The sequence below is a fragment of the Mchenga conophoros genome, linkage group LG14 (assembly GCF_057382185.1).
Source record: "Mchenga conophoros isolate Kocher_MC1m ecotype Shallow Benthic linkage group LG14, M_conophoros_male_GT1.1, whole genome shotgun sequence".
NCBI classification, from domain to species: domain Eukaryota; kingdom Metazoa; phylum Chordata; class Actinopteri; order Cichliformes; family Cichlidae; genus Mchenga; species Mchenga conophoros.
In genome coordinates, this window is record NC_140539.1 from 4,434,283 (window position 1) to 4,447,219 (window position 12,937).

The 12,937-nt window shown below is 38.5% G+C and overlaps 1 protein-coding gene across 3 annotated transcripts in view; it reads right to left on the reverse strand.

The window, feature by feature from the left end:
- The window catches only part of sez6b (seizure related 6 homolog b), a 240,620-nt gene that overhangs the window by 152,122 nt on the left and 75,561 nt on the right, over nucleotides 1-12,937 (reverse strand). For 2 of the 3 annotated variants that reach the window (XM_085244804.1, XM_085244803.1), the window contains exon 2: nucleotides 2,710-3,234. The exons of the other annotated variant lie outside the window; for it this stretch is intronic. In XM_085244804.1, coding sequence (XP_085100930.1) covers nucleotides 2,710-3,234 — 525 coding nt within the window. The remainder of the gene's footprint in view (nucleotides 1-2,709; nucleotides 3,235-12,937) is intronic. 3 annotated transcript variants of the gene reach the window in all.

The following is a 12,937-nucleotide window of genomic DNA, read 5'->3' on the forward strand; positions in this document are numbered from 1 at the left end:
AAAATGTCAAATTATGCAACTATGTGGATTATTTGGCACATAGAGAATGCTCTAAAGCTCTTTTCTTGTCTTCACTGTAATAACTCTGTCTCTGGCTGCCTTTCGAAGCAGCTGAGCTCTGTGATGGACAGCTAAGGACAGATCATTTCTTAGTGGCCTTCGGGAGCTTTCTGCTCCACCGCCTTCATCCATCTCTAAGCTAAAAAGTAAACTTTTGCTGAAGTGCTTCTTTATGAAGAAGAACATCCTCTCTGTGTCCCCTTGGTACTTCCCTTCAGGGAGTGTCCACTCCAGCATTATTGCTGAATTACAATTTTGTGCCTGAATGTCTGTCTCGGAGCAGGGTTTGTCTGTCAGTGCTTTGCTCTGTTATTATCTTGCACACAGATGAGCTGATTAATCAAGCTACTCCCACTTTGCTCTTCCTGACCTGAAAAGTCGAGAAGAAATTAATACCTTGATATTTATTTTCCCAGTCCACTCTCTTCATAACAGCGAGTCTCTGGGTTGTTCTACTGTGGTCCCTGTTTGGACCTCTTGATTAAGGGTTAGTGATGCAATGATGCTGTTGTAATTTATTTCAGTCCTATGGCAGTCCAGTCATAAGAAATGCAAACAGAGTAGATATTAGCTGAGAGCTTGAAGTCGTCATGGGTGTCAACAAAAGAGATAACAAAGTCAACTGATAAAGTAAGAGATATAAGAGACGGGGCTTCTATGGTGTTTGAATTGTTTAGACTATTACTTTTTAAGGTGTAACGGTAATTTTATGAAAAGGGTAAAAGGTGTGTTTGTATGTGGGTGTGTGAGTGTTGAAAAATGTTTTGTTTTTGTTTTTTAATTTACAGACTGCTTGCAGATTGCTATGAGCTGCTGTGGTTCCGATATATTTGCAGTAAATATAAACTAGAGGTTTCACAGATTGAATAAACAGGCTACATAGCAGAAACCGACATATGTACATTGTTACTGCTGATTACTAATTCTGAACATAAGATACATAAAATATTATTCAACAGCACTGGTAATGTTTTAATAGAAAGAAGAAATATTTCAATTTAAATGTGAGTTAATTCTTTACTGATTCATGTCTAAGCTTGATTCCAAAGGGAGAGCAAGACAGAGAGCACTTCTATTGTACAGCACAGATTCTCTCCCTTTACCTCTGACACTTCAAATGAGCTTTAAGGACCAGAAATATGTGGGGCTCTTAGGGCTGCACGATTTTGCATAAAATGAGAATCACGATTTTGCTTATTATTGAGATCACGATTCTCACGATTCACGATTCTCTCACGATTTTCTTTTCCAATATAAATATTTATTGCACTTATTAATTGCACATCAACTTAGTAACAGTTGAGACTGAACATAAAAACAATAAATAAACATAAAAACAACAAATGTCTCACATTTTGTCGTTGTACTGCTTGAAATTCCGTCTCCACCGTTGCTCGACGCTGCGTGTATAATGCAGGTAGTGCAACAATGGAAAAATAGTTGCGGGACGGCACTGTGTAGCGTTTGTCTAGGGTGTTGATCGTTTTCCTAAATCCCTCGATTTGCACAGTGTTGATGGGAGCCATATCTTTGGTCAGGTGATAAGTGATAGTCTCTGTAATTTCTTTGTGCCTGCGGGAGTTCGACAGGTATAGGGAAGCGCTGTATAAGGTTCCCGTTATTGGTGTTTGATTTTCTCCTGTCACTTTCTCATCATCCCTGACGTGCTCTCCGTTGTTTTTTCCCTGCCAATTTTAGCAGCCAGCTTCTGTATCACGTGGTATAAGGCTCCGCCCTTGTCATTTGTTGAGCAGGAAGAGTGAGCGCTTGTTTTCACGCAGATTACGTCCCGGATCAAAATGCGGTACAATCGTCGTCTTTTTTTTTTCTTTTTTTTTTAAATCGTTGTCATTTGGAAATGAATGCATAAGTATGCATTGAGATCGCGATTTTCTAACGATTAATCGTGCAGCCCTAGGGGCTCTGCTCTAAATATTTGGGGTGCGGACTCACTGAAAAGCTACAGGGTCCACAGGGTTAGCACTGTCAACTTAGCTAGCAGATTCCTTCCTAAGGTTCCCAGCTGGTCCCTTTCTGTAGGAAGTTTGCATATTCTGATTTGTGTAGCCTTTCTTTCCCTCTGGGTTTCCTCCCTTTAGATTTCCTGCAATTGAAGGTAATGCAGGTTCAGGTTAACTGTGGTCTCTAAACTAGCCATGGAAATGAGGTAGACGAAGAGCCTAAAGTTTATAGAATAAAGACGTTTAAATGTGGTTTGTAATTTAAAGTGCTATATGAATGTTACCACTATACAGAACTATATTTCTTTAGATATAAATTAGCATTTGTTTATTAAAAGTATAACATTGTTGTTTAGAGGCCCTTTGTTAATGCTTTCATATTTCTACATTTATAAACTATTATGAACCAGCTAATCAAAACGTTTTTCATGGTCAATTAAATCGCTCACACAGAAACTTAAAGTCTTTCCTGTTTTCTTACTGACTTGATGATAGTTTAACTGACACAACACTTCACAAATGTCTCCACTCGTAACCCCCCCCCACACGCACACACACACACACACACACACACACACACACCCCACACACACACACACATACATTCCCTTCCCTATAATTAATTGGTACTTTATAATAAAAACTATTATTTTTATGCAATGAGGTGTATTTAAAGACCTATTCTTACCTGGACTCTGCATGGTGGTGATGATGGTGGTGGTTGTGATAGTGGTGGTAGTTGTCTCCTCTTCATCACTGCCTGCCCCTGCAACCTTTTCCCTTGCAGCAGTATCACTGGAGGTCATAATGGTAGAATGTTTGGGGCCTTTCAAAACTCTGCCGGTAACTGGAAGAAGTGCACTGGAGAGAGAAGTGGTTGCTAATGCATGTATGGAAAGGGTTGCTTGCATGTTGGAGCTTTCAGGAGTCTCATCTGAAATCCTTTCATCACTGTTATCCAGTGTTCTCCTGGATGGTGATGTGGAAAGCTGAGAGCTTGATCCTCCACTGTCTTCAAGGTACTTTGCCTGACCACGAGGGCCTGGGTGGGCCTGGTTTTGGGGCGGATTCCGGTAGAGTGGGTGATGATTCAGGATGTTGATTGGCGGTGCAGTGGTGACCACAGGGAGCCTCCTGTCTGTGTCCTGGGTGGTAGGGTAAAGGTTGGGAATGCCCCCAGGAGTGATGGAGAGACTATCCTCAGAGGCAAAGTCTGCAGAGAATGAAAGAAAATCATAGAGGGATGGTGGTTCATATCACAGACTTAATCATCACCTGGCCAAGTGCAGGAATTCCACGCTTTACTTTCCTGCTTGCTGCTCTAGTTCTGAACCTCTCCATCCACAGCCATTATCACACTTCTAGCAGATCAACTTTTAAAAAACAAAACAACAATGATAGTGCATAGTTTTTATAATTGCAAGGTCCAAATCAATATGTAGAAGAAATGGAAAAAATGAGTCTCAGGGGGTTAAAATCAAGACTAACATTATAAAGACATGATGCATTTATAGGAACTTTTATTAATTCCCTTCAAAGATGGAAAAAGGTTTTGTGCTACTTTGCAGTATGGTTCTGTTGTAAATATTTTACTTTGGAGAAGGTGGTTTAAAATGTAGAATATTCAGTTTGTGATTCGCATGTTTTCATTTCTTATTATGTGTTGACTGTTTTGTACAATTTTTTTATTTTATTTTACTTAGTTTACGTTCATAGTGTGAACTTCAATTTTTTGTTATGTTGTAAAAGGAATATTCTGCTGACACAAGTGAGTAGCATGATCGAACTAAATGCTAAATGGACTTGTTCTTATACATAATGGTTTTCTGCTCTACCCGAGCACTCAGAGTGCTTTACACAACTTGCCTCACTCACCCATTCACACAAGTACTTTTTTCTACGGTATTCACACACATCCATACTCTGATCGGGGCGATCTCAAGAGTTGGGAGTTCGCCTTGTAATCGGAAGGTTGCCGGTTCGAGCCCATGGCTTGGACAGTCTCGGTCGTCGTGTCCTTGGGCAAGACACTTCACCCGTTGCCTACTAGTGGTGGTCAGAGGGCCCGGTGGCGCCAGCCTCGCCTTTGTCAGTGCGCCCCAGGGTGGCTGTGGCTACAATGTAGCTTGCCATCACCAGTGTGTGAATGTGTGTGTGAATGGGTGGATGACAGGTTGTGTAAAGCGCTTTGGGGTCCTTAGGGACTAGAAAAGCGCTATACAAATACAGGCCATTTACCATCGAAGCATCAGAGAGCAAATTGGAGTTCCTGCCCAAGGATATTTGGCATGCAGACTGGAGCAGATGGGGGTCAAATTAGTAGTTGACGTGGTAGAGGAATCTCCCTGGCAATCTCTCTCTGGAAATGTCAAAGAGATATTCTGCGTGCACATTGTGAATAAACCTCTGGTCTTTCATAGTAAATTCATGTGAGACAAGTGTGCTAGGCAAGCTGTCACTGGTTTAGCTTTCACTGCTCTGAGATCAGTTGCCAGCTGTGCTTTGTATGGAAACACAGCTACTATTAGCAAGCAAACAAGCTTCAAAGATTAAGCTTTCCTCTTGCTCGCCAACTTGGTCAACATGTGTGATGTAGAGAAAAACTGAAGAAGCTTCTCCTATGGGAGGTGAAATGTCTTCAAGAAACTCAAAGAAGTCCAGTTGCTTTCTTTCAAAGCTCCTTAGACCAGCGGTTCCCCAACCGCCATGGACCGGTTTATGTCCAACAATATTTTCATGGACTGGCCTTTAAGGTGTCACGGATAAATACAACAAAATAAAACCAGTACCGGCACCGAAAAAAAGAAGATTTATTCATAACACAGGAAACGACCCAGGGAAACAGAGTTAACGATAAAACGATAACTAAATAATGATAAAAACCCTGAAAATCGTAAATTTCACACTCAAGCCTCAACTCTTGCAGCCCGGTACCAAACAACTCACGGACTGCCTTAGACTACCATGACCGGGATGAATCTCCATCAACTAGAGAAGATTTCATGAAATGTAATGAATGAAACAACTCACTGTACAGCATTGAACAAAACTGTCACACTTTTTATGGTGGTGAAATAAGTCATGCTGCATTGTACAGAACTAATCATTTTTATTAATTTAGTGCTGAATTAAAAAACGTTAGGAGAATAACAAATGGAGATTAAATTCTGGAAATTCCCTGTACTAGATTTCTTGGCCATGGGTGTGTAAGCACAATGATTAAATGATTAAACGATACAAATGATTACATTTGTATGATCTCTACAGTCAGAAAAAGACTATTCATGGCTCAAATGTTTTGTAAAACAATTTCAAAATGCTGTGTAATTGAAACATGTTTTAATATCACAAAGCTGCAGTGATTTTGATAGCTTAACTTCATATCGCAGAATTAAACTGACATGCAGTCCCCCTCTTTATATCTTTACTCTGTCCAAAGCGGTGCATCCTGACATCCAGGCAGCGAGGGCCCGTCACATGCTTTTGGATGGAGACAATAACATTTACTCATATATCACTGCAAATTCATACCATTTTTTTTAAAGCTATTAAGTCAGACTTGCTCTCAACACTTATTTATGTGGAGCAGTGCATTAGTGTAGGGAGTCAATTGGCAAATGGGAAAGTTCTTTTAAAAAGCCCAACAGTACAACCCAAAGAGTTCTCATAAATTATTCACATTAGTGGATTCTACCCTCGCTATCATCCTCGTAATAAGCCTTAATGTTCGTTCCTGAGGAGATTTGATGAGCCGCTATAATTCTCCCAATGTAATGATTAGTGCTGCCCTCCCAAGTGCACCTGTGAGATCTAATCTGAGACCACTTCAGGAGGCTATCATCCACTGAGGGAAGTCTTATGTTTCCTTAACAATGCTTCATTTCCACCATAATAACTCCCACTCTCTTCCAGCTAATAGCTATCTGCTTCAAACAATCAGGCTTTATTGTAGCTGTGCCACTTTCCTCCCAGCAACTCCCTTGTCAAACATGTGCACAGCTCTTTGCACACAATTGAGTAGATTTGCAAGTAACAAAGAAAATAAAGGAAAATAAAGAATCTTAAGTCAATTGACTGAACATCTGCAGCTTGCTGCTACAAAGTCTATAATGTAATGGATATGCTTGTGTTTTATTTGGGTCAAAATAATTCAGTTGTGTGTTAGAATATTGCAGATACAGAAGGATTTGAAATCTATAAAAATACATAAGTATACTGAAGGGTATATGCCAAACTATAATCAATATTGATAATACTGATGATTAATTAAGGAGTAATTTCAGATCAATAGATTAATTCTTCTCCCTCTTTTTACTATTATTATTATTATTTTTAGTAGTAGTAGTATTGAGAACAGATTTGCCCAATCCTGCATTTTAATGGTCATCCAATTCAATTTAATTCCGTTTTATTTATATAATATATAGTTTTACATTTTATCAGCTCTGTTTCTTCCTTATTACACAGAAACTACCACAGGGACTTGAGTGATAATAACTTAGAAATTATTACATTCTTGTTTCTGCCATCTCAACAATAATGAATTACAGTAGTCCAGCCTAGGATCAATAACTGTACTGTGATGAGTTCTGAAACCTGACTGAAACTCTGCAACATATGAATACAGTTGTGGTCAAAAGTTTACATACACTTCTAAAGAATATAATATAATGGCTCTACCGAGTGTCCCGTTATTTCTAAAACTCTGATTTTTCTCTGATAGAGTGATTGGAACAGATACTTCTTTGTTAACAGGGTTAACAGAAAAAAGTGATCACATTTGCTGGTGACCCAAAATAAAGTCATAAAAGAACCAAACTTCATGAATGTTTTTTGTTAGTATCTTGCCCAAGGACATTTGGCATGCAGCCAGGAGGCAGCCTGGGATCGAACCACCGACCTTCTGATTAGTGGCTGACCTGCTCTGCCACCTGAGCTACAGCCACCCCAGGTAAATAGCACCATATAACTTTGTTGTTTGCAAAACTTGTGCATAATTTTTAGAAAGGTACAATTTCTATTTGCATTTCAAGTTATGAAAATGATTCGTTAAACATGTTTGTGGTTTTTACAGTAAAAAAATATAATATATTTTCTACTCGGATTTAAAAACAATTTTTGTCTGAATTTAGATCAATTGTGCTAATATAGTATGCCAAAATGAAAAAATAATGCCAATTTCAGATATTTGAGGTTGTGCTGAAAATAATGATACCAAACAAGGCAAGATAAACAATTTTTAAAGGTGAAATATAGAGGTAAAATCAAAAGTAGTCAAAAATGGCCAATTATACCCTGGACCCCAGAGGGTTAATTAGAGATAGACTGATCACAATTAAGATCAAAGCATTAATTAATAGCAGGACTTCTCTGAGCAGTCTTGTAGAAATTGGATCTACTGGATACATTAATAGTTAGGAGGAGGTAATTATTGAAGTTCTGGGAGGTTTTTTCTTTCATTGAAGCCACAGTATCCAGGGCAATACCATTTGACACACATAAAATAGTATTTTTTCACCAATAAAATTATTCCAAAGTTCTATTAGCTGAAGATTTGGTTTATATAAATATGCTGTGTAGTGTGTGCTTAGAAAATTAAGGGAGCTGGACAAGTTGAGGCCAATTGAACAGTATCTGAAAGTCATGTCCATAAGAAAGCTTCATCAGAAATGGTCTCAGTGGAAGGGTGATTGTCAAGAAGCAATTCTTAAAGAAATGAAACAGGAAAAAAAGACCTCCACAACAGTATTGAAGCATTGTTGAATCATCTTGTCGGAGAGTAGAACAAAAGGCAGCCAACATCCAAAGAAGACCTTGGGTATGTCATTCAAGAAACCCAGAGGACTATTAATGAAAACTGCTTAAAGAAATGAGAAGAAGCTTTTCTCAGAGATTTTAGTCTTGTTGAAGAATAAAAGTAATACTAAACTGTGGCAAACAATCTAATCTTAGAAGCTTAGAATTGTAAAAAGTCTTTTTTTTTTTCCTTATGGAGTGAAAAAGTCTTTTTAATATGTTTGTCTCACTTAAATGTTTCAGATTATCAAAGAAATTAAAATATTACACAAGCATAACAAAAGTTAACACAAAATGCAGTTTCTAAAGTGTTTATTGTTGATAAGGGGAAAGAAAACAAACCTACATGGTCCTGTGTGAAAATGATTGCCCCCTAAACCTAATAACTGGTTGGGTCACCCTTAGCAGCAACAGCTGAAATCAAGCTTTAGCAATGACTGGCAATCAGTCTTTTACTATTCAATTCAATTCAATTCTATTTATATAGCGCCAAATCACAACAAAAGTCGCCTCAAGGCGCTTCATAGATACAGAGAAAAACCCAACAATCATATGATCCCCTATGAGCAGCACTTTGGCGACAGAGGGAAGGAAAAACTCCCTTTTAACAGGAAGAAACCTCCGGCAGAACCAGGCTCAGGGAGGGGCGGGGCTGATGGGATTTCCGGCTCTTTTTAGTGAGCCGAACCGGCTCTTTCGGCTCCGAACCGAAAAAAAAAAAAAGTGGTTTTATTTATATATAAATATATGCGGTGGCCCCTAGAGACAAAACACGTACAAACTCCAAAAAACACATACAAACTCCAAAACACATTTCTAGCATGAACTGAACTTCCAAAACAGAGCTACCTAGATCACTTAAATTACACAATTGAAAGCATGAAAGCATATGTGTATTGTTTGTGTATTTATACACAAGCATTCATATATAGTCAAATAATTAAAAAGAAAAAAAGTTCATTTACCTGTTATTACCACACAGAAAATCCGGTCATTGGTATTTACTGGCTTGTGTAGCCACTAGGTAACAAAAGCTCAACACTGCCCCTAGCATCCTGGAGCACTTCTGTTATCTTTTGTAGGATGATCTGATATCCTCGTGTTGGTGTTGTTCCCAGACCATCATGAAAATGTTGTTCCAGGTTCAACATTGCAAGTGACCAATCACATTATTGTGACGTTATTCTTTTGCGCGCCAAGCCATTCGTGCATTTATGAAATTCCAATGTTGCAAGGACAGTATCAATTCTGCTTACTGTTTATTAAAGGGTTACGGTTAGGGTTAGGGTCAGGGTCCGTTGATCGGCGGACAGAGGCGGTTTCACGCAGCTTTAGTACAGTTTTTTGTTTTACGCCGGTTTTTCCCGAAGTCGCAAAAGTGTGACGTCACAACATTCTGATTGGTCACTTGCAATGTTGATCCTGGAACAACATTTAGTATGATGATCTGGGAACAACACCAACACGAGGATATCAGATCAACCGTCTTTTGTATGTGTTTTGAGTTTTTATGTGCTTCTGAGTTTTTACATGTTTTGGAGTTTGTACGTGTTTTTTATGTGTTTTGGAGTTTGTACGTGTTTTGTCTGTAGGGGCCACCATAAATATACTTTTATTTATTCACTCCACATAAAATGTAATAAATAAATCATATAATACAAAAATCAACTATTCACATTTCAACTTTTAACTATTTAAATTTTCAGCTTTTTCCTTTTAAAGTGAAACAACACAAAACACTGCAACACAATTAAATATAAATTATAATATGAAAACAAAAAGAAGATGCACATTCTCTGTCATATGGACCTGCATGAATAAACTTTCTGAATCCTTTATCATCCGCAACTGAAAATAGTTGTGGATGATTACTATACCTTTCTAATGTGACGTTGTTGTCCCTGGCTCTCTTTGTCCATCTCTCCCTCCCGCTCTGTTCCTGTGCTACTGAGTGTAACTACCGCCCCTCTTCCCAGCGTAGAGCACAAGGCTCGCATGCTGAGTGAAGCGGAAAAAAAGTGCGAGAGAGGGTGAGAGAAAGAAAAAAAAAAAAACATGGCTCGCGATAAGGAGCCGGCTCTAAGAGCCATTTCGTTCGCGACCGACACATCAGTACAACATGTGTTCTGCGCAATGCTCTGAAAATAATTTTGGTAGGCTGGTCACTCCCAGAAAGGTTTACCACGGTTCCATGTTCTTACCATTACTGGATAATGGCTCTCACCATGGGTAAATGGAGTCCCAAAGCCTTAGAAATGGCTTTGTTACACTTTTCCGACTGATAGAGGTCCGTGATTTTGTTTATAAAGTGTTTTTTTAGATTGTGGTATGATGTGTTGCTTTTTCAGATCCTTTAGCCTGCTTCAATTTGTCAGACAGGTTCTATTTAAGTGATTTTTTTTGATTCAACAAGTCTGGCAATAATCAGGCATAAGTGTTTAGTGAAACTAAACTCAGCTTTCCAAAAAATGTGGCTAATCACAGTTCATTAATGATTTCATTACTTACACAGGACCAGATAGCTTAATCAATGAAATCATCATTAAAAACTCCATTTTGTATTTACTCAGGTTATCTTTGTCTAATATTAAAATTTGTTTGATGATCTCAAACATGTAGGTATATGACAAATATGAAAAACACCAGAAAATAAGGAAGGGGGCAAACAAAAAAAGCAAAAAAAACCACTTTTTCTTTCACAACGAAGCAGTGTGCTATTCTTTTCTTTCTTTTGGCTGTTTCTTTTCTTCAGCAGCAGGTTTCTGTTCTTTGTGCTACAGCAAGAGGACAATTGTGAAAATGAGCAAAACACCTTCAGGGAATCTTTGATGTCTTCCCCCTAAGCTGTCAAAGAGCCACAACTGATTCTAAGCTCACCTTTGAATAAACCATGATTCCAGTACAAATCCCTCACATTAAAGTTCAAAGCAGTTTACAGTAGGAGACACACGCACCCTGGAAGAAAAGCTCTGCTTTGTGCTTCCAAAGCCTGATCTTTGGATTATTCTAAATCTCCCTTTAGCAGTCATTCATCTGAACTACAGTATATCAAACACATTTTTCACAAAATAACCATTCACTTCTACTAAGGTCCTGTATGCCATGAGAAGAATAAGTGAGCCTGAATGGTCTCCTTTTATGAATATTTTGGCTTTATTTGGCTGTTAAAAGACAAAGGAAACAGAACACTCTTTTAATATAAAGGAGCATCTGCATCAAGCAGATGTCTTGCAGCAAATGAAGGGATAAAAGAAGAAGAAAGACCCAAAACAAACTCCTCCTGTGCCTTTTAATGGGATTTCTTTCATTTAAGCTCTCTGAAGTTAGACTGGGTGACCACTTAATGTGAGTGCAGCACATGAAGCACTGGAAGAGTTGCATAGACGTGTGCTTCGGACACTTAAAGTGGTCAAGAAGGAGTGTGTGCAGTACAAGCTGGTTAATAATGTTTTTAATCTATGGAGCATGTTTTCCTATTCTATTCAATTTCATTGCTTTTGCAGTCAAAGCACTCTCTGCTACAAGTCCCACTGACTTCACCTGAACACCTATGTCACGTGCACTCTGATGGCTGCAACTCAGGGTTCAGTATTCTGCCCGAGGATATGCCCCTAAAAGAAGAGAAGTGAAATCATAGACAAGTCACGTACCATTGGCTGCAGTGTAATGGCATGGCCCTGGGTCATTGAGCCTATGTCTCTGTGTTTATGGACTTTTTAGTTTTATTTATTTAAATATGCACTGTTGATTCTTACGTTGTTTGATTACTTGCTTCATGTTTTCCTTTGAGTGTAGTTACTCCTCAGTCCTCTATTCCTGCCTATAGTTTGCCTATTGTTTTCATGTATTTTCTGCATTGTGTTATGTTTTGTTGTCAGATTATGGCTGTATAAGAAATTTTGTTCCATCCTCTTGTGTCATTGGCCTTGTATTAGGTTCTCTCATCCTTTTGTTCCGTTGTAGTTATAACATTTTATTTCCTGCTTTATTTTGCTGCTTGTGCCTTGTGTTTAGTTTGACTTCTTCTCTCATTCACTGATTGTTTGCTATGATCGCTTCCCATGATTTGCACCTATATTTTTCCTCCTTCTTTGTCAGTTTGTTACATATACGTTCCTTGATCGTCACATAAATGTAGTGTTTTTCTGGGGGTTTTCGTTTCTTGCAGCCACTCAAACATATGTTCTACCTGAATCACTATTTCAGCTTAAAGTAATTGTGATGATAATGCTTTATTCACCCTATTTTACAAATTGGCGCTAAACAAAATGTTGCATTTTTCTCCAGCACGTTCACTCCCTCAGCGCTAAATTATCTTAGAAAGTCAGATAGTTGTCAAAATATAGAAAGTCAAATATTACAGCAGTGCATGTATTAATGTGTTCCTTTTCATTTTCTCTGTTAAATTAGTCTCACTGGTTTTTCCCTGTGAGGCTTTTTTGAAGTGATTGTTGCAGTTTACTATGTTTCCTTATGTCAGACAATGATTCAATGTTATCATAACTGAATAGTAAAATTTAAAAGCCTTTCAAGAGCTTCCATTGTGGTTTACCACAAATCACAAGAAGCTCAGTCCTCACCAGTGTAATTGAAATATTTTGAGTGAACCTCGCAGACACGTCATAATGATAAAATTAAATACTCTGCCAGCAGCCACAGTGTGTCAAACACCTTTCTTTTTCCTCCACCATACTTTGCATCTTTGCTTTTTTAGTCACAAACATTCACCCTTGAGCTACAGATTAGCGATGTATTCTCTTTGTGAAGCTGCACAAAGCTCAAGCAATTAAAGGCTCTTCTCTTGCTTAACAAGCCCAAATCCAGACATGCTTTTATTGCATTTGATTTTGCTCGCTGTATGTGCCAAAATGCTGAGAGACAGGGACCCTGTTTTTGCTCTAAGTGTAGCAGTAACCAGTGAGGATTCAGGGTGAGCTCAGGTTTTGGTGGCTGTCACTTTTCCACCCATGGATTGTAGAAAAAGAAAGAGACACACAAACAAAAAAAAAAACAGTCCTAGAGAGAAGTCTGGATCCACCTATCTAACAATGGCAAGCAGAAATTGTTTGGCAGACGTCCACCTCATCACTGGCAGGAATTGTGATTTAGAGGGAAAGTAC